This window comes from Lolium perenne, chromosome 5, assembly GCF_019359855.2.
Source record: "Lolium perenne isolate Kyuss_39 chromosome 5, Kyuss_2.0, whole genome shotgun sequence".
NCBI classification, from domain to species: Eukaryota; Viridiplantae; Streptophyta; class Magnoliopsida; order Poales; family Poaceae; genus Lolium; species Lolium perenne.
Window position 1 is genome coordinate 221,626,192 of NC_067248.2, and position 21,737 is coordinate 221,647,928.

Here is a 21,737-nt window from a genome sequence, read left to right on the forward strand (position 1 = left end):
CTGAAATAAACAAAAAAAAGTGTATTATTTAAAAAAATGCGCTGAAAATCCAGCCTCAGAAAGCCCCGAGGAAATCAAGTGAACATAAATAAGGTTGCTAGTGTTTCTTACTTCTTTTGCTTTCTCATGCCTTTTTTCAGACCAGCTTTCTCATCGTAGTAGTACATTATTTATATAACAGCGTAACTCCCATAAGAAGAAGAAAAAATGTGTGCATGCATGGGCACACCAAGACCCAAGAAAAACCTATTCCAAAGGTACAGGGCCTCCAAACTATTTGTACCAACCCTGAGCTTCTAATGCCGCATGATACCACGGCTTCTCTGGACCTTCAGATAGCACAATGTCAGTCCTCTCGAGATTCTTCGAAACACGAAGGAGATACTCGATGATGTCGCAAACGCCATCCTTTTCACGTTGTTTGATCTCCACAAATTTGAGGTTCAAATGGTAGCCAGATATTTTCCCCGGCTTGGAACTTTCTGCAGCCTTTTTAGAGCGCGGTGGATGCTATAATTTGGCATGCAAAAAGAGTATCGATATGATTAGTTCCAGATGAAGAAAACTAAAGAGAAGGCTATGTAGAATTGACAGGGAAAAAAGTCACGTCTCCAGGTTTAGATATAAGCTAGATGTGTATACCTTGCAGTTCTGCAGAGTAAGTCTCTCCAAGTTAGGAGCGTGGCGGAGAAAATACTCCAGGAGCGTGGGCGTGTCACGGGTGAAATCGCACCGTTCCAGGATCAATGTTGTGAGGTTATTGAACTCTGGTAAATCTCTGTCGTCAAAATTATAGCTCATTACCTGAAAAACAAAGATGAAGCAGCGTACGATGTAAAAGAAGGAATTCCATTTAGCTAGCTATATATAGGTGGGACAAGCTATTAGCAACACACGGACCGTGCGTAGCGACGGGAAGCTGCATATCTCTAATTTGGTCACGTTATGGAGGCTGCAAAGAAGCTCGAATTCTGCGTAGATGCTGCCTGTGGCCCAACAAAACGTGGCATCGACGAGCGAAGGCATCTCGAATAGCCAAAGGGGTGCATACTCTTTGAGAAGCACGACGTCCAGAGAAACGAGGCCAGGAGCGACGATGCGCGGGGTGTAACAGTTGTGGAGGTGTTGCCGGCCAAAACCCACCGGCGAGCAGCGACGGGCAACACGGAGAGCCGGGAGGCTCCCAGAACTGCTGGTGGGTCCTGGTCCATCGGGCGACGGCCCGCAATGCTCTGGCACACATCCTGGCGGTTGCAAGGGCGTGCCACCTGACCTATACCTGGTCAGGAAGGTGATGGATTGCTTCGATTAATTTCCTGCATGGCAGACACGTAAACATTAAATCCGAGCTTCGATCGGTTCTCAGGTTATCCTGTGAATCAGCTCAAAGAGCCGATTCCTCCATGGTTCGTATTGGATCTACGACAACATGGGGTTCCTGCTTGATCAATACCAACTCAAATCGATCTACGACAGTCTAGGGCTTTCACCGCATAATTGGAACATCCTACACGTAGTTGAGCCTGGCAGATACGAAAGATAACAGAAAACTAATCCAAGAAGAGGCCTAAAAACCAACATAGAGTCAATTCCCGGAACATCTCCTCTTGGACCAGCAAACTACACCTTACGCACTACTGGATCGTTCAACCCGTTTGCAAGGCCTGACCATGCGGATATCAAGCTAATCCTTGAAGAACAAGGAACAACTATAACAGATCAGATCTACTAAATAAAATACAAGCAAGATGCTGCCCTTACACCCAAGATAGGTGCAAAGGCAGCTAGATATTTAGGGGCAGCATAACTAAGCAAGCATACCAGAAAAGCATCGATGCTAGCCCAAAAACATCTATGATAACAGTATTACTCGCCATCAACAAGGCTTCAGTACGAGCAACACAAGATAACGAATAAACTGATACTTCCTAGATCGCTAGGCAGCATGATGCTTACCCGGAAGAAACCCTCGAAACAAGGGGTGGCGATGCGCCTAGATTGTGTTTGTTGTGAACGTGATCGTCCTCCTTTCTCAATAACCCTAGGTACATATTTATAGTCCGTGGACTTTCTATCTTTGAAATAAACCTAACTGTGTACGAACCAAACTCCATCTCTTAATTCTAAACTAAAATGCGATCTACCATAATGTACAGATACACGGGCAATCTAGCCCAAACTCTCGCACGAGGCCGCTTCATAAACACTTCATGTGCATATCTTCCAAGCCCATCTCAATCACGGCCCATCTTCTGATTTGGCTAAAATCTGGTGATAACACATGCCCCCCTGGTTTTGGCAATAATAATTCCAAAACCACTCTGTTTTCCTTCACCGGGTCACGCGTTGCAGAGCAGAACCGCTACAGTGCCCTTTCATCATGATGCCTTGCCTTCTCAACTTCTCCGTACTGCACGATTTGACAGTTTTGGCACCGCATCCTCGAAACTGCCACAACATTGCATCATCCTTCACTATATCCCCTTTATTTAACCGCATCCGAGCAGTTCGAATCCTTATCCTCTGCTTTAGCAATCGAAAACCCTCCTCTGCACCATGGACTCCTCCTCTGCCTCTTCGGGCCTCTCCTTCCAATCCTCCTCCTCCAGCGAGCCGGTGCCGGAGTACGACCCAATAGCGGCGTACAATGCCCGCGCCCCAGAATGGTGGGACGAGAGGGATTGGGACTTCTCCGTCGAGTCAGAGGATGACGGATCCTTGACCGACGGGGAGGATAACCTCCAGTTCCTCGTGGACGGGGAGTTGGAGGAGGAGAGCGACGATGACCTCTTCTCCTGGGACGGGGACCTCTCCTCCGACGAGGAGGACGAGGCGGAGGACGACACCTCCTCCGACGAATACCCGCCGGCGAAGCGCTTCCGCGCCGGGTCGGAGGACGACGACGACGATGACGACGAAGAAGAAGAAGCCCCTGCCGAGGGCTTCAGCAGCAGCGACGACGACATCGCCGGCAGCAGCGCTGATAGCGGCGAGGACGGCGACGACGAGGGCAGCGATGGCCCCTAGATTAGGGACTACTAGAGTAGGGCTAGTAGTAGTAATGCATTAGGCAGCAGATCATCCTTTTGAGAGCAATCGGCTCTTATTGTAAAAAATCCCCTTTTTAATCAATGAAGAAGGCTTCCATGTTTGATTTTGCCGATAGTCCAAGTAAGTCAATGCACAAAGAGCCGATGGCAACGCATCGGTATTTTACCATAAAACGCCAGTAAGGCCAGACCCGGTTACCTATTTAGACAGATCCAAGCAGACATTCTCCAAATTCAAATGGTAACCTGTGACCCTCGTCTGCAAAAGCTCGCCACCCTTGAAAAAGGTCGTGATGTAGAGCCAGCCGATTTCACCAACATCGGCTTCCAAGAGCAAAGCATCTTCCGGGCCAGCTGCCCCCGAGCCCCAACTAAGGCGAGAACGACGGTGAGGAAGGTAGCCGCCAGGAAAACTTCGAAGCGCCGGAGTCCTTCTCCAGATCAAGAAAGCTTGCACGTATGTTGATCCATATCTTGACCGATTTCACCTATCCTCATGGGCTTCTGCAAACATGCTTGTACTTACTAACTCCTTTCTTTATAGGCACAGAACCATCCAAATTTGCCACCATCGGCTTCCAGGAAAAAGCTAGTTCCTGCACCTGTTGCAGAAATACGTGCCTTTGAACAAACAGCAAGCGACGGGCGAGGATGAAGATGACGAGGCCGAAATCGCCGAAGTAGATCGTGTCCGTGCTGACGCCCTCCGTGCCTGCGAGGCATTCCTTCAATAGAGCCCGAGACGGATCATGTAATAGTTTGTACCTCTAGAGTCGATGGCTGCGCATCGGCTTTTTAATCTAAAGTCGATGTCTGTGCATCGACTGTGCTTTGCGTCTTGTTGCTTCGTATATATATATTTTTTACTGGCCGATTTCATGCATCGGCCCCCATATTTCACTATCCATCATCCCACATACTTGTGCCAATTTTTTTTTACTGGCCGATTTCATGTATCGGCCCCCATATTTCACTGTCCATCATCCCACATACTTGTGAAATATTTCTTGAGATGCTGACCATTGACAGCCACTGGGAACTTCACGCCGCTCAGCTCCTCGAGCATGTATGCGTTACCCTTTAAAACTTGGTCGACCCTGTACGGCCCGTGCCAATTTGGAGACCATTTACCATACGCTGGATCCTTAGTCCCCAATGGCAATACAGCTTCCCATACCAGATCACCAACGTGGAACTCCTTTGGTCTCACCTTCTTATTATATGCGCGAGCTACCTTGGCTTTGTTCTCTTTAATTTTCTCAAGCGACCATAGTCTAAGTTCCGTTACATCCTCAATGCTATAACTCATCAGGGCTGCATATTCTTCAGTTGTTAAATCATTCTGAAACGTAATCCGTCTCGACCCAGCCGTGATTTCCCAGGGCAATACGGCTTCTTGTCCATAGACCAGATGGTATGGCGAGGTTTTTATCGCTCCATGACATGACATGACATGCGATAAGCCCACAACGCCTCTGACAATACCTCGTGCCACCGTCTAGGGTACTCGTCGATTTTCCTCTTAATCAGCTTGATAAGGCTCTTGTTGGACGCTTCCGCTTGCCCATTTGCTTGTGCATAGTATGGAGACGATCGGATCAACTTGATTCCCATGTCCTCGCAGAACTTTCGCATCTCGTGAGACACGAAGACCGAACCTCCATCGGTCGTGATAGTCTGGGGAATCCCGAATCTATGAATAACATGTTCTTTCACGAAATTGATAACATCTTTCGATGCCACTGACTTCATAGGGACGGCCTCCACCCATTTAGTGAAATAATCTGTAATGGCCAGAACCCACACATGGCCTTTGCTCGATGGAGGATTGATTTTGCCGATCATATCCATGCCCCAACCTCGAAATGGCCAAGGCTTGATGATGGGGTTCATTGCTGATGCGGGTACCATCTGAATGCTCCCAAACTTCTGACATGCTTGACACCCTTTATAGTACTTAAAACAATCCTCAAGCATGGTGGGCCGATAAAACCCCGATCGCCTGATCAACCATTTCATCTTATGAACCGATTGGTGAGTTCCACAGGCGCCTTCGTGTACCTCGTGTAAGAGCCGATTTGACTCGGCTGGTCCCAAACATTTGAGGAGTAACCCTTCCAAAGTCCTGTAGAACATGTCGTCCCCAATAAGGACATACTTCATGGCCTTGTACCTTATCCGTTTAGGTGCCCCCCGAGCCGAATCTTTCAAGTAATTGAAGATATCGGCTCTCCAGTCATCCGGTTCCAGGAACTGTACCTGAACATCGGCTCCATCTGCTACGTCCTTGTAGCCTGACGCCATCTGTGCGAGATCGTTTGCCTCGGTATTTTGCGACCTCAGGATCCAATTGAAGTTTAGGTACCTAAATTGTGCCATCAGCTCACGGCATTGCATCCATAATGGGAAGAGCGACTCGCTCTCACATCTGTATTCCTCCGTGAGTTGGGAAATCACCAATTTGGAGTCTCCAAAAAGTTCCACTGCTTCTGCCCCGGCTTCCAATAGCAACTCCATTCCCTTGCGTATTGCTTCATACTCAGCGACATTGTTGGTGCAAGGGGTAGGTAGCCTGATGGAGAAGGAATATGTTGCCCCCCGAGGCGACACGAGTAGAATGCCGATGCCGCAACCATCATCACAAACCGATCCATCGAAAAACATGGCACATGCACGCACAGACAGTGCTGCTATATCAGTGTTGATTCGTTCAGCAATAAGATCGGCCAACGCTTGTCCCTTGACTGCTTTCGCAGGCTGATACCGGATATAAAATTCTGATAATGCAAACATCCACTTACCGAGTCGGCCTTTCAACACAGGAGCCGACAGCATATGTTTGATAACATCTGATTTGCATATGACGACAATTTCCGCTGACAGCAAGATGTGATGAAGCTTGGTGCAGGTAAAAAATAGGCAGAGGCACAACTTCTCGATTTCAGGGTACCTAGTTTCTGCATCCAACATCCTTCTGCTGAGGTAGAAAACGACTTTCTCCAGACCATCATGAACTTGCACCACGACTGAGGCGATGGAAGTGTTAGCTACTGACAAGTAAATATAGAATGGTCTGTCTTGCTGGGGCGGAACTAACACAGGTGGCTTCGTTAGATACTCAAGAATTGACCGGCCGTTACACCAAAAGCACACTTCTTTGGATTCATTCTTAGTCCGAATTTTCTAGTCCGGTCCAGGACGTGCGCAAATCCTCCAAGTGTCCTTCCACTGAAACAGACTTGACTACCACGTCATCAATGTAAATCTCCACCAACTTGCCGATCAGATCATGAAAGATGTAATTCATGGCTCTTTGGTATGTTGCGTCGGTATTTTTCAGTCCAAATGTCATGACTACATATTCAAACAAGCCCACCGAGCCTGGTACTCTGAATGCAGTCTTGTGTATATCTTCTGGAGCCATGAAAATTTGGTTGTAACCGGCATTGCCATCCATGAAACTTAAAACCTTATGACCAGCAGTTGCATTGATCAATGTCTCTGCTACCGGCATTGGATACTTATCCTTTGGAGTGGCTCTATTGAGATCCCGAAAATCTATGGCGACGCGCCATCGGCCGTCCTTTTTCTCTACAGGCACGATACTAGAAATCCACTCAGCATACCTGCATGGCCTGATGAACCCGGCGTTCAACATTTTCTCGATCTCTTTCTTGACTTCTTCCAAAATTTCGGCCTTCATCTGTCGTGCTCGCTGCTGGAACGGCCGAAATCCTTTCTTAAGAGGGAGCCGATGCTCAATGATGCTCCTGTCTAACCCGGGCATCTCTGTGTAATCCCAGGCAAAGCAATCTGGGTATTCTTTCAATAAAGCTATCATCAGGCCCCTCAGATGCGGATCTAACTTTTTGCTGATAAATGTTGGTCGTGGCTTATCCCCAGGACCAATGTCAATCTCTTCTAGCTCATCAGCCGATGTAAACCCATATCCTAGCTTTCCGTCGCCTGCTAGATCGATGCTGAACACAGGAAAAACGTATGGTGAGGATAATTTGGGCCGATTGCTGGAATCGGCCTCTTTTCGATTGCATTGCTCAATGAAGATTTACACCTTATTTGTGCTCTACTACGGGAGGGAGTCTCCCAACCATGACTTCGTGACATGCTTGAGGTGAGATCATTGCTTTTTATTTTTTGGGGCCGATCGCAGGGATCGGCCTTGCCACGTACATCCATTGGTTTTGCTCTTGCTACTCTGTCAGGCCGGTGGATAAGACCAGCCTCACCCCATTTTTTGAAGCTTCGATGCGCTCACAGCCGTCCAAACTCACTCCAGAGATCGGCTCTTGGTCGTTTGCGTCCCAAATATTCATGCCCGCTATGGAGATCTCGATCGAGTCATCTGCATGAACGACCTCCACTTCATCTCCATCCCACTGTATCAGGCATTGGTGCATTGTGGATGGAATGCAGCAGTTGGCGTGAATCCAATCCCTCCCTAGCAGGACAGCGTATGTGCTTTTGCTGTCGACGATGAAGAATGATGTAGGGATGGTTTTTCGGCCCACGGTTAGATCCACGTTCAGAACGCCTTGTGTTTCTGATGCTTGGCCGTTGAAGTCGCTTAATGTGACGTTGGTTTTGATCAGATCTGCGTTAGAGCGTCCCAAACGCCGTAGCATGGAGTATGGCATTATATTGACTGCCGCTCCTGTGTCAACCATCATCTTGCCGACAGGCTGCCCATTGATATAACCTTTTAGGTACAGGGCCTTCAAATGTTTGTAGCCCTTCTCTCGTGGCTTTTCAAAGATAACTGGCCGTGGGCCGCAGTCAAACTATGCTACTGGCACTTCTTCGGTTCTTGGAGCACAAAACTCCGACGGAAGTATGAACACCATGTTTGTGCCAGCCGATGCCTTTGCATCGTCTTTTACTTGTTTGGGGCGCCATTCTTTCTTCGGTGGACGATTCTCTGCCTCCAAAGTTTGCTGAATTTTCACGGCCAGATCAGGCCGCGCTTTCCTCAACGTGTGCAGGTATTGCACCTCGGCTTCCTCCAAGCTACGTAGCCGCTGAACCCTACGCTTTTGGGAGTGACTGGGTCCATCAGGGCACCACCTTGGCCGGTGGTATCTATCTTCTTCTTCATCTTCTGACTCCTCGAAATCTTCTCCCCGAGATGACTCAGCTCGTCTGTTCTGAGATGGGAGAGGCCCTAGGCGCTTGAACACTGAAACCTCACATGTGCCCTTCTTCTGCTGTCTACACTCTGGGCAGTTGTCGATTGTAGGCAATCGGCTCATTCCTGAGTCCCAGCAGTGCTTAAAGAAAGGACAATCCCAGTGTCTGTCCATGTCTTCCTGCTCCCTTGACTTCTCCTTAGCGCAATGCTCATATCCTTCGTCGTTTCTATCGTACCGACGATATTTTCTGTTGTCAATATCATACCGACGATATTTTTCGTCATCTATGTCGTACCGCCGGCGTCGGTCGTACTGATGCTCATATTTGTTAAGGAGATGCGCGGAGAGCGGTCGTTGATAGCGCACGTTTCTCACTTGTTCCTCGGTGATGTACCGTCTGTCATCATCTCGGGGCCGGTCTCGTGGACCGGCCGCCTCCTTTTCCTTGCCACGGGAGGGACATATTTCTTCTTTATCCCTGCCATGGTGGTATACAGGCCCTGCCATGTTAACCTCGAATGAGAAATCCAGCTGACGCCTCGTGGAGTGATCGTGTTCCACCATGTTGACGCCAGGAAACGGGTGCGTGTCCACTTTCATGGCAAACTGACCAAGGATCAAACGGCCTTGTTCTATCGCCGTTTGGATCTGCCGACACAGTTCTTTGCAGTCATTGGTGACATGGGTGAACGAGTGATGCCACTTGCAGTACGGTCTCCCGTTCATTTCTTGCGCCGTAGGGATTTTATGGCCTTCGGGTAACTTCAGCTGTTTTTCCTTAAGTAATAGATCGAATATCTGCTCAGCTTTGCTTATATCGAAGTCAAACCCTCTTGCTGGCCCTTGTTGTTTCACCCATTTGCAGGACACGGGAGCTGCCCCCCGAGCCCATTCAGCCACGGCTACTTCCTGATCTTCTGCAAAGTCCTCAACTTCTTCTGTTTCGACCAGGCCTATCGGGCGTTTGAACTTATCTTGGTACAATTCTGGGTGGCGCTGCTCATACAATGTTAATTTCTGAACCATGTGCGCCAGTGAATTGTATTCCACTTGGAAGGCTAGATCCTTGATCGGCGCTGCGAGGCCCAACACTGCCAGATCGACTGCTTCTTTCTCAGTTAAACGAGCCGAATAACATCGGTTCTTGACAGTCCTGAAATGCTGAATGTATTCCGACACCGTTTCTCCCCGCTTCTGCCGCACCTGTGCCAGATCGGCAATGCTAGCCTCGGTAGCTTCTGAGTGATATTGAACATGAAACTTCTCTTCCAGTTGCTTCCATGTCCGGACTGAATCTGGTGGCAACGAGGTGTACCACCCAAAAGCTGGTCCTGTGAGAGATTGCGCAAAAAACCTCACGCGCAACGGGTCTGATGCTGAAATCATGCCTAACTGCGCCAAATATCGGCTTACATGCTCAATTGAGCTAGCCCCTTCTGATCCTTTGAACTTTGAGAACTCAGGGAGCCAATACTTAGGCGGCAGTGGAATCAAATCATATTCATTGGGGTACGGCTTGGAATAGCCGACTGTTCTCCTCTTTGGCAGGATGCCGAACTGGTCTCTCAAGATTGTACTGATTTGTTCCACGGTATGAGCTGCAGGGGCTGAGCTTTCATGACTCGTTCCGGTGGCATATTTAGCTAGCCACGCCTGTTTATCGGTGTCCGCTCCCGCAACCGCTCCTACTGCAATCTGGTTTGTGCGCGCCAAGTTATTGCAGTCCGGCACGTATGTGCACACGTACCCATGTGGGATTTCTTTAGGCGGCTCATAAAAGAATTGGCAATCACCAGGATCGCCTCCAACCTTGTAGACGACGTATGCCGATGAACCTTGTGGCTCTGGAGCTGCAAGCGTGAATGGCAGCTGCAGTCTGGTGTGGAACGGTATTTCTCCCTGGTGAGTTCCTAGGGCAGGCCCTGACGGAGAGTACTGATGCTTCATGATTTCCTAAACCACGCGAACCGCGATAAGCTCCAAAGTGTTCACCAGGCTCTGATGTCTACTTCCCCCTCCTTTTCCTGTAGACAGTGTTGGGCCTCCAAGAGCAGAGGTTTGTAGAACAGCAGCAAGTTTTCCCTTAAGTGGATCACCCAAGGTTTATCGAACTCAGGGAGGAAGAGGTCAAAGATATCCCTCTCATGCAACCCTGCAACCACAAAGCAAGAAGTCTCTTGTGTCCCCAACACACCTAATAGGTGCACTAGTTCGGCGAAGAGATAGTGAAATACAGGTGGTATGAATATATATGAGCAGTAGCAACGGTGCCAGAAAATAGCTTGCTGGCGTGTAGTTGATGGTGGTAGTATTGCAGCAGTAGTAACGCAGTAAAACAGTAAACAAGCAGTAGTAACTCAGCAGTATTTAGGAACAAGGCCTAGGGATTACACTTTCACTAGTGGACACTCTCAACATTGATCACATAACAGAATAGATAAATGCATACTCTACACTTTTGTTGGATGATGAACACATTGCGTAGGATTACACGAACCCTCAATGCCGGAGTTAACAAGCTCCACAATAATGCTCATGTTTAAGTAACCTTATAGTGTAAGATAGATCAATAGACTAAACCAAGTACTAACATAGCATGCACACTGTCACCTTCATGCATATGTAGGAGGAATAGATCACATCAATATTATCATAGCAATAGTTAACTTCACAATCTACAAGAGATCATGATCATAGCATAAACCAAGTACTAACACGGTGCACACACTGTCACCTTTACACACGTGCAGGAGGAATAGAACTACTTTAATAACTTTGCTAGAGTAGCACATAGATAGTAGTGATACAAAACTCATATGAATCTCAATCATGTAAAGCAGCTCATGAGATTATTGTATTGAGGTACATGGGAGAGAGATGAACCACATAGCTACAGCGGAGCCCTCAGCCTCGGGGGTGGATTACTCCCTCCTCATCATGGAGGCAGCGATGGCAGTGAAGATGGCGGTGAAGACGGCGGTGGAGATGGAGAAGCCTTCCGGGGGCACTTCCCCGCTCCGGCGGCGTGCCGGAACAGAGATTCCTGTCCCCCAGATCTTGGCCTCGCGATGGCGGCGGCTCTGGAAGGTTTCTGTGGTTTTCGTCGAACGTGTCAAGGTTTTTAGGTCAGGGGCTTTATATAGGCGGAGAGGCGGCGCAGGAGGGCTTCTGGGGGGCCCACACTATAGGGGGGCGCGGCCCCCCCTGGCCGTGCCGGGGTGTGGTGTGGGGCCCCCAGGGCTCCCCTCTGATCCTTCCCGGGTGTTCTGGATGCTTCCGATGAAAATAGGAACTTGGGCGTTGATTTCGTCCGATTCCGAGAATATTTCGTTACTAGGATTTCTGAAACCAAAAACAGCAGAAAACAGAACCGGCACTTCGGCATCTTGTTAATAGGTTAGTTCCAGAAAATGCACGAATATGACATAAAGTGTGCATAAAACATGTAGATAACATCAATAATGTGGCATGGAACATAAGAAATTATCGATACGTCGGAGACGTATCAGCATCCCCAAGCTTAGTTCTGCTCGTCCCGAGCAGGTAAAACGATAACACAGATAATTTCTGGAGTGACATGCCATCATAACCTTGATCATACTATTTGTAAAGCATATGTAGTGAATGCAGCGATCAAAACAATGTATATGACATGAGTAAACAGGTGAATCATATAGCAAAGACTTTTCATGAATAGTACTTTCGAGACAAGCATCAATAAGTCTTGCATAAGAGTTACTCATAAAGCAATAAATTCATAGTAGAGACATTGAAGCAACACAATGGAAGATTAAGTTTCAGCGGTTGCTTTCAACTTATAACATGTATATCTCATGGATATTTGTCAACATAGAGTAATATAACAAGTGCAATATGCAAATATGTAAGAATCAATGCACAGTTCACACAAATGTTTGCTTCTTGAGGTAGAGAGAGATAGGTGAACTGACTCAACAATAAAAGTAAAAGAATGGTCCTTCAAAGAGGAAAGCATCGATTGCTATATTTGTGCTAGAGCTTTGGTTTTGAAAACATATAGAGAGCATAAAAGTAAAATTTTGAGAGGTGCTTGTTGTTGTCAACGAATGGTAGCGGGTACTCTAACCCCCTTGCCAGACAAACCTTCAAAGAGCGGCTCCCATTTTATTTTATTTTTGTATGGCACTCCTTCCAACCTTTCTTTCACAAACCATGGCTAACCGAATCCTCGGGTGCCTGCCAACAATCTCATACCATGAAGGAGTGCCTTTTTATTTTTAGTTTTATTATGATGACACTCCTCCCAACCTTTGCTTACACAAGCCATGGCTAACCGAATCCTTCGGGTGCCGTCCAACAATCACATACCATGGAGGAGTGTCTATTTTTGTTAATTAATTTGGGACTGGGAATCCTATTGCCAGCTCTTTTTGCAAAATTATTGGATAAGCGGATGAAGCCACTAGTCCATTGGTGAAAGTTGCCCAACAAGATTGAAAGATAAACACCACATACTTCCTCATGAGCTATAAAACATTGACACAAATCAGAGGTAATAAATTTTGAATTGTTTAAAGGTAGCACTCAAGCAATTTACTTTGGAATGGCGGGAAATACCATGTAGTAGGTAGGTATGGTGGACACAAATGGCATAGTGGTTGGCTCAAGTATTTTGGATGCATGAGAAGTATTCCCTCTCGATACAAGGTTTAGGCTAGCAAGGCTATTTGAAACAAACACAAGGATGAACCGGTGCAGCAAATCTCACATAAAAGACATATTGTAAACATTATAAGACTCTACACCGTCTTCCTTGTTGTTCAAACTCAATACTAGAAATTATCTAGACCTTAGAGAGACCAATTATGCAAACCAAATTTTAGCATGCTCTATGTATTTCTTCATTAATGGGTGCAAAGCATATGATGCAAGAGCTTAAACATGAGCACAACAATTGCCAAGTATCACATTACCCAAGACATTAATAGCAATTACTACATGTATCATTTTCCAATTCCAACCATATAACAATTTAACGAAGGAGAAACTTCGCCATGAATAATATGAGTAGAAACCAAGGACATACTTGTCCATATGCTACAGCGGAGCGTGTCTCTCTCCCATAAAGTGAATGCTAGGATCCATTTTATTCAAACAAAACAAAAAACAAAAACAAACCGACGCTCCAAGAAAAAGCACATAAGATGTGATGGAATAAAAATATAGTTTCAGGGGAGGAACCTGATAATGTTGTCGATGAAGAAGGGGATGCCTTGGGCATCCCCAAGCTTAGACGCTTGAGTCTTCTTGATATATGCAGGGGTGAACCACCGGGGCATCCCCAAGCTTAGAGCTTTCACTCTCCTTGATCATGTTGCATCATACTCCTCTCTTGATCCTTGAAAACTTCCTCCACACCAAACTCGAAACAACTCATTAGAGGGTTAGTGCACAATATAAATTGACATATTCAGAGGTGACACAATCATTCTTAACACTTCTGGACATTGCATAATGCTACTGGACATTAGTGGATCAAAGAAATTCATCCAACATAGCAAAAGAGGCAACGCGAAATAAAAGGCAGAATCTGTCAAAACAGAACAGTTCGTATTGACGAATTTTAAAATGGCACCAGACTTGCTCAGATGAAAATGCTCAAATTGAATGAAAGTTGCGTACATATCTGAGGATCATGCACGTAAATTGGCTTAATTTTCTGAGCTACCTACAGGGAGGTGGACGCAGATTCGTGACAGCAAAGAAATCTGGAACTGCGCAGTAATCCAAATCTAGTACTTACTTTTCTATCAACGGCTTTACTTGGCACAACAAAACACAAAACTAAGATAAGGAGAGGTTGCTACAGTAGTAAACAACTTCCAAGACACAAATATAAAACAAAGTACTGTAGCAAAATAACACATGGGTTATCTCCCAAGAAGTTCTTTTCTTTATAGCCATTAAGATGGGCTCAGCAGTTTTAATGATGCACTCATAAGAAATAGTATTTGAAGCAAAAGAGAGCATCAAGAGGCAAATTCAAAACACATTTAAGTCTAACATGCTTCCTATGCTTAGGCATCTTGTAAATAAACAAGTTCATGAAGAGCAAAGTAACAAGCATAGGAAGATAAAACAAGTGTAGCTTCAAAAATTTCAGCACATAGAGAGGTATTTTAGTAACATGAAAATTTCTACAACCATATTTTCCTCTCTCATAATAACTTTCAGTAGCATCATGAGCAAACTCAACAATATAACTATCACATAAAGCATTCTTATCATGAGTCTCATGCATAAAATTATTACTCTCCACATAAGCATAATCAATTTTATTAGTTGTAGTGGGAGCAAATTCAACAAAGTAGCTATCATTATTATTCTCATCAAGTGTAGGAGGCATAGTATTATCATCATAAAAATTACTCTCCATAGTAGGTGGCAACAAAAGACTACTATCATTATAATCATCATAAATAGGAGGCAAAGTATCATCAAAGTAAATTTTCTCCTCAATGCTTGGGGGACTAAAAATATCATGCTCATCAAAGCCAGCTTCCCCAAGCTTAGAATTTTCCATATCATTAGCAACAATGGTGTTCAAAGCGTTCATACTAATATCATTGCTACTAGCATGCAAATAAGGTTCCATAGGTTTTTTAATTTTCGCATTAAACCATTCATGTCTTGACTCAGGAAATAGTACAAAGAGCTCACAGATGTTTTCCATTATGCCTTACTAGTGTAAAACAAGAAACAAAAAGATGCAATTGCAGGATCTAAAGGAAATAGCTTCGAGTACTTACAACGACGGAAAATAGCTTGGTAGCCAAGGTCCGGAGTGTGAGTACCTTTTACCTTTCCTCCCCGGCAACGGTGCCAGAAAATACTTGATGCTGTCCAGGACTGGCGCGAGGTTGACGAGGGAGGAAATCCCTATTGTGTAGCTTTCTGGTCCCCGGCAACGGCGCCAGAAAATAGCTTGATGTCTACTTCCCCCTCCTTTTCCTGTAGACAGTGTTGGGCCTCCAAGAGCAGAGGTTTGTAGAACAGCAGCAAGTTTTCCCTTAAGTGGATCACCCAAGGTTTATCGAACTCAGGGAGGAAGAGGTCAAAGATATCCCTCTCATGCAACCCTGCAACCACAAAGCAAGAAGTCTCTTGTGTCCCCAACACACCTAATAGGTGCACTAGTTCGGCGAAGAGATAGTGAAATACAGGTGGTATGAATATATATGAGCAGTAGCAACGGTGCCAGAAAATAGCTTGCTGGCGTGTAGTTGATGGTGGTAGTATTGCAGCAGTAGTAACGCAAAGAAAACAAGAAACAAGCAGTAGTAACTCAGCAGTATTTAGGAACAAGGCCTAGGGATTACACTTTCACTAGTGGACACTCTCAACATTGATCACATAACAGAATAGATAAATGCATACTCTACACTTTTGTTGGATGATGAACACATTGCGTAGGATTACACGAACCCTCAATGCCGGAGTTAACAAGCTCCACAATAATGCTCATGTTTAAGTAACCTTATAGTGTAAGATAGATCAATAGACTAAACCAAGTACTAACATAGCATGCACACTGTCACCTTCATGCATATGTAGGAGGAATAGATCACATCAATATTATCATAGCAATAGTTAACTTCGCAATCTACAAGAGATCATGATCATAGCATAAACCAAGTACTAACACGGTGCACACACTGTCACCTTTACACACGTGCAGGAGGAATAGAACTACTTTAATAACTTTGCTAGAGTAGCACATAGATAGTAGTGATACAAAACTCATATGAATCTCAATCATGTAAAGCAGCTCATGAGATTATTGTATTGAGGTACATGGGAGAGAGATGAACCACATAGCTACAGCGGAGCCCTCAGCCTCGGGGGTGGATTACTCCCTCCTCATCATGGAGGCAGCGATGGCGGTGAAGATGGCGGTGAAGACGGCGGTGGAGATGGAGAAGCCTTCCGGGGGCACTTCCCCGCTCCGGCGGCGTGCCGGAACAGAGATTCCTGTCCCCCAGATCTTGGCCTCGCGATGGCGGCGGCTCTGGAAGGTTTCTGTGGTTTTCGTCGAACGTGTCGAGGTTTTTAGGTCAGGGGCTTTATATAGGCGGAGAGGCGGCGCAGGAGGGCTTCTGGGGGGCCCACACTATAGGGGGGAGCGGCCCCCCCCTGGCCGCGCCGGGGTGTGGTGTGGGGCCCCCAGGGCTCCCCTCTGATCCTTCCCGGGTGTTCTGGATGCTTCCGATGAAAATAGGAACTTGGGCGTTGATTTCGTCCGATTCCGAGAATATTTCGTTACTAGGATTTCTGAAACCAAAAATAGCAGAAACAGAACGGCACTTCGGCATCTTGTTAATAGGTTAGTTCCAGAAAATGCACGAATATGACATAAAGTGTGCATAAAACATGTAGATAACATCAATAATGTGGCATGGAACATAAGAAATTATCGATACGTCGGAGACGTATCAGGCTCTCAGAATGACGGTGTAGAGAATGAGCCACCATGTAATTAACTTCCTGGCGCAGAGCTCTGGTGCGTTCCTCCGAAGGGAGAGACAGATCTACCTCATCTAGAACGCCTTCGGGTGAGAATCCTTTGAACCTAATGCCATGTTTACGGGTTCTCTCGAAAGAGCCGATGAGATCGGCTTCGAAGACAGCTTTGATCTCATCATATTTCTTCTTGTGATCCTCAGGCAGATCTTCGTACGTGACTGGTTCATCCAACATCTCAGCTGCAGATGTTGACGTAGTTGCTGTAGAATGTCCCACCGGGCGTGCCAGAATGTGTTTCCGGCCAAAACCCACCGGCGAGCAGCGACGGGCAACACGGAGAGCCGGGAGGCTCCCAGAACTGCTGGTGGGTCCTGGTCCCTCGGGCGACGGCCCGCAATGCTCTGGCACACGTCCTGGCGGTTGCAAGGGTGTGCCACCTGACCTATACCTGGTCAGGAAGGTGATGGATTGCTTCGATTAATTTCCTGCATGGCAGACACATAAACATTAAATCCGAGCCTCGATCGGCTCTCAGGTTATCCTGTGAATCAGCTCAAAGAGCCGATTCCTCCATGGTTCGTATTGGATCTACGACAACATGGGGTTCCTGCTTGATCAATACCAAGTCAAATCGATCTACGACAGTCTAGGGCTTTCACCGCATAATTGGAACATCCTACACGTAGTTGAGCCTGGCAGATACGAAAGATAACAGAAAACTAATCCAAGAAGAGGCCTAAAAACCAACATAGAGTCAATTCCCGGAACATCTCCTCTTGGACCAACAAACTACACCTTACGCACTACTGGACCGTTCAACCCGTTTGCAAGGCCTGACCTTGCGGATATCAAGCTAATCATTGAAGAACAAGGAACAACTATAACATATCAGATCTACTAAATAAAATACAAGCAAGATGCTGCCCTTACACCCAAGATAGGTGCAAAGGCAGCTAGATATTTAGGGGCAGCATAACTAAGCAAGCATACCAGAAAAGCATCGATGCTAGCGCAAAAACATCTATGATAACAGTGTTACTCGCCATCAACAAGGCTTCAGTACGAGCAACACAAGATAACGAATAAACTGATACTGCCTAGATCGCAAGATGCGATCTAGGCAGCATGATGCTTACCCGGAAGAAACCCTCGAAACAAGGGGTGGCGATGCGCCTAGATTGTGTTTGTTGTGAACGTGATCGTCCTCCTTTCTCAATAACCCTAGGTACATATTTATAGTCCGTGGACTTTCTATGTTTGAAATAAACCTAACTATGTACGAACCAAACTCCATCTCTTAATTCTAAACTAAAATGCGATCTACCATAATGTACAGATACACGGGCAATCTAGCCCAAACTCTCGCACGAGGCCGCTTCATAAACACTTCATGTGCATATCTTCCAAGCCCATCTCAATCACGGCCCATCTTCTGATTTGGCTAAAATCTGGTGATAACAGGAGGTGGCTCTGCTCCATGCTCATGTTGGAAGAGTCGATGATGAGGGTCTTGAGCGTGGCAGAAGCGACCACCTCCTCGAAGCCAATGAGGCAGTCCCTGAGCTCGAGGTGCTCCAGCAGAGGGCATCCGGCGGCGCCGAGGAGGCGCTCGAAGCCGTCGCGCAGCGTGACCCCGGTGAGCCGCGGTGTGGTGATGCGGCGGAGGATGGTGCCATCGCTCATACCGCGCATCTCGACGTGTGCGCCGTCCGACTGGCTGTGGATGTTGAGGACGGCGGGGCTGTAACACGCGAGGAAGCGGTTTGTTGTTAGAGATATATTTGGTATACCTACGGTTTAGGTAGTCTAGGATAGAGATAGATCTTGTGTCTTGTCTTGCACTCCAAGATGATCCCTGTACGCCTATATATACTCGCCCATGAGGCTCAATAATATATCCAACATATTCCGCCAATCTCTCTCCCTCTCTATCCTTCTACATGGTATCAGAGCGGCACGCTCCTTGACCTAGTCGCCGCAAGTTTTCGCGCCGCCCCCGGGGAGGTCAATCTTCATGGCCTACTCCGGGGGCCGCGCAACCCGTACGAGGGTTCATCTGCGGATCCGTTGATCCGCTGCCCTCGAGTTTTTTTTTCCAGTCTGTAGATTGGTTTTCCTTTTGCTCCGCCGGTCGCTCGACCGGCGGTTTTCCTTTTGGTTTTACCGATCATAGATCGGATTGAGTCGCCCATCGCCGTCGTCCTCTTGCGCCTGTACTCCGACAACGGCATCGACCTGCACCGGCCATCAACCGCACGGCACAGCCGCACGCGCCGCACACGGGGTGCCCCTACGTGCATCGCAGCAGGCTGTTCTTGCTCGCGCGGTCTCCATCGCCTGTTCGTCTTCGTCGTCATTGACCGGGACTACATCGACAACGCCGCCATCGACACCGATCTGCGCGTCGTCCATGCCATGGCCCGTATCGTGCCGCCGTCGGTCAGATCCGTCAGGCGGCCGACGTCACGACCCGGCCGACCGGCCTCAGCACCGGACGGGCCGGCGCCACGGCCGGCAGACCGTCCACCTGACCGGACTACCCGGCGCTACAGCCGGTCCGGCCGGCTTCCAGACCAGGTCAGACCGGACCAAACCGGTGCCTACCGGGCCGCCATCCAGGGGTTGTCGCCCAGTCACCCGGCGCCCAGGCCGGCAGACCGGGCTCTAGGCCGGTTGGACCGGCGCCACCGCTGGTCAGACCGGGCCCCAGGCCGGTTGGACCGGCACCCAAGCCGGTCGTACCGGACCCCAGGCCGACCATCCAGCCGTGCATCCGGCAGTATAGGCGTCCAGTTCTGCAGCGCCATCGACTCCGATTTGTGCGTCGTCCATGCCATGGCGCGTATCGTGCCGCCGTCGGTCTGATCAACCGACCCCGCGCACGTCAACGCCAAGCATGTCCCCGAGCACGCGCCTATCACCGATCGAGCATCGGGTTGCCGTTGCGTTGCCCCTTCGGGCCGCAGCGCCGCTGCCTTTGGTCCACGCTACCGGCTTCCAACGCGCCTTCCGAGGCGTGTACGTAGCTGGTGCTCTCCCGTCGCTGCACCGACTCGCGCCCTGCAGCTACGCCGGCCCCTCGGGCCGTGCCGTTGCTGCACGCGGTCACCTTCGCCGTTCCCCGCGCATCGATATCCGAGGCCACCACAGCGCCGCCCCTTCGGCGCGGGTCGCCTCCGTTCGCGCATGGTCTTCGTCACGCTGCTGGGTCTTCCTCGCCTACTTCGTGTACCGCCGCCGCGCCCCCACCCCATGTCGCCGCTGGGCTCGCCAACCACTTCAGGTCGCGCTGGGCTCACCGACCACCGCAACGCCCATCTAGGCGTCTAGCATGACCACCCCTGGTCACCGCTGGGTTAGCCGCCTTCTACGTCTCCAACCGTCTCGACTTCGTCGCCCGTGCCATCGCCTCGTCCCCATCTACACCACCTGCTACTCTACTCTGAGAACCGCGGGCAGCATCGGCATCTCTCCGTCGATCTGCGACCGCGACGCTTCCGGAGGCCTCCTCTGCTAGTCCCTCTGACATGGCGACAACTCCATGATGGTCCCTGCCCCTCGCATGCCCGGTACTGGCAACACCGGAAGTGCCTTCGTCCCCGACACGTTCCCGAGTCTGGCAAACTCGCGTCGGACATCTCGTCTTCATCGGCTTCGACAACGTCTTCTTCGGCATCGCCTCTACGACTGCCTCGACCGCGTCACCGACTTCTTCTATGTGTAGTTGGTCCTGGCAAAACCGAAGTATGCCTTCGTCCCCGACGTGCGCCTGGTTTTGGCAAAACTAGGGCCGCACCTCGTCCTCGACGGCTCGGACTTCATCGACTTCGGCATCGACAACCTCCACGACTGCCTCGACGCGTCTCCGTCACTCTCCTCGTACACTATGCGCTTGCGGCTAGATCGACACCGGCACCCGCCCACGACATCGACCACGGCAATCCCTCGCGCGGCTCCCTCGACCAAGGTTGCAGCACCCACGCTCTCGGCTACCTCGACATCGGCATAAAGGGCTACCACCTCGCTTGCGCCTCACCAGCCTCCTCTCCAGTCCAAGCATCCGCGACGCAACTCCGTCCACGACGCTCCCGCTACGACTGCGGGGGAGTGTCAGCCCGTTGGTTCCTACCTTCGGCTTCTCTCCAGTCTGACCGTCCGCGACGCTACTGTTGTTCACGTCACTACCGCTACGACTGCGGGGGAGTGTTAGAGATATATTTGGTATATGTACGGTTTAGGTAGTCTAGGATAGAGATAGATCTTGTGTCTTGTCTTGCACTCCAAGATGATCCCTGTACGCCTATATATACTCGCCCATGAGGCTCAATAATATATCCAACATATTCCGCCAATCTCTCTCCCTCTCTATCCTTCTACAGTTGTCCCCGGGAGGCAGGACGACCTGCATCCGGAGCGTGTCGAGACCGAGTGTTGTGCCGCAGGAGGAGGTCGTCCGCGAAGTTGTTGAACCTGGCCCACTTCTCTAGGTCATCGTCGTTGGCGTCATGGAACTCCTGCGGGCCGACATCAAGGCATCGTGTGTCGCGCCAGAGATGGCGCCACCGCCGCGACACGGTGCTCGTCTGCACAAGCTGCCTAGCGCCCATGGAGGAGAGGGAGAGGATGAGGCTGAGAAGGCAGTCCGGCAGGTCGCTGACAGAGGGATGATGTCGCCGTAGTTGTTGATGCCTTCCTCGTCGGAGGAGTGCTTGATGCCACACATGAAGGGAGGGGCGTCCGAGCCAAGCCCGTGCCTGCTGTCGCGGCCGATGCAGTAGTACGATGTTAGATCCGACGACTCAGAGTCATCAGATCCAACGGACATTGTAGTCATGGTAAGACGCGATGATGACGCTGATGGTGATGGCGGAGCCGACACGATCAGTGTTGTCGGCGCATTTGATGCAGTTGCAGCCGATAAATCGGCCACGGTTGGTGATGAAGCAACAGACGTGGCAGTCGACGAACTCGCGACTGTTGTAGGTCCCTAAGTTGATCGGTTCCGGAAGTCGAAGAATGCCACCGGGGCTGATGCTGA

At 48.8% G+C, this 21,737-nt stretch overlaps 1 protein-coding gene across 1 annotated transcript; it reads right to left on the reverse strand.

Moving 5' to 3' along the window:
* Positions 1–273: 273 nt before the first annotated feature.
* LOC139831753 (MEIOTIC F-BOX protein MOF-like) lies at positions 274–21,533 on the reverse strand. Its single transcript, XM_071821077.1, has 6 exons — positions 21,358–21,533; positions 21,125–21,295; positions 18,159–18,440; positions 901–952; positions 643–804; positions 274–510 (listed from the first exon to the last, which is right to left on the reverse strand). Exons 1-6 carry the CDS (start codon positions 21,531–21,533, stop codon positions 274–276), a joined length of 1,080 nt encoding a protein of 359 aa, XP_071677178.1.
* Between the last annotated feature and the right edge of the window lie 204 nt (positions 21,534–21,737).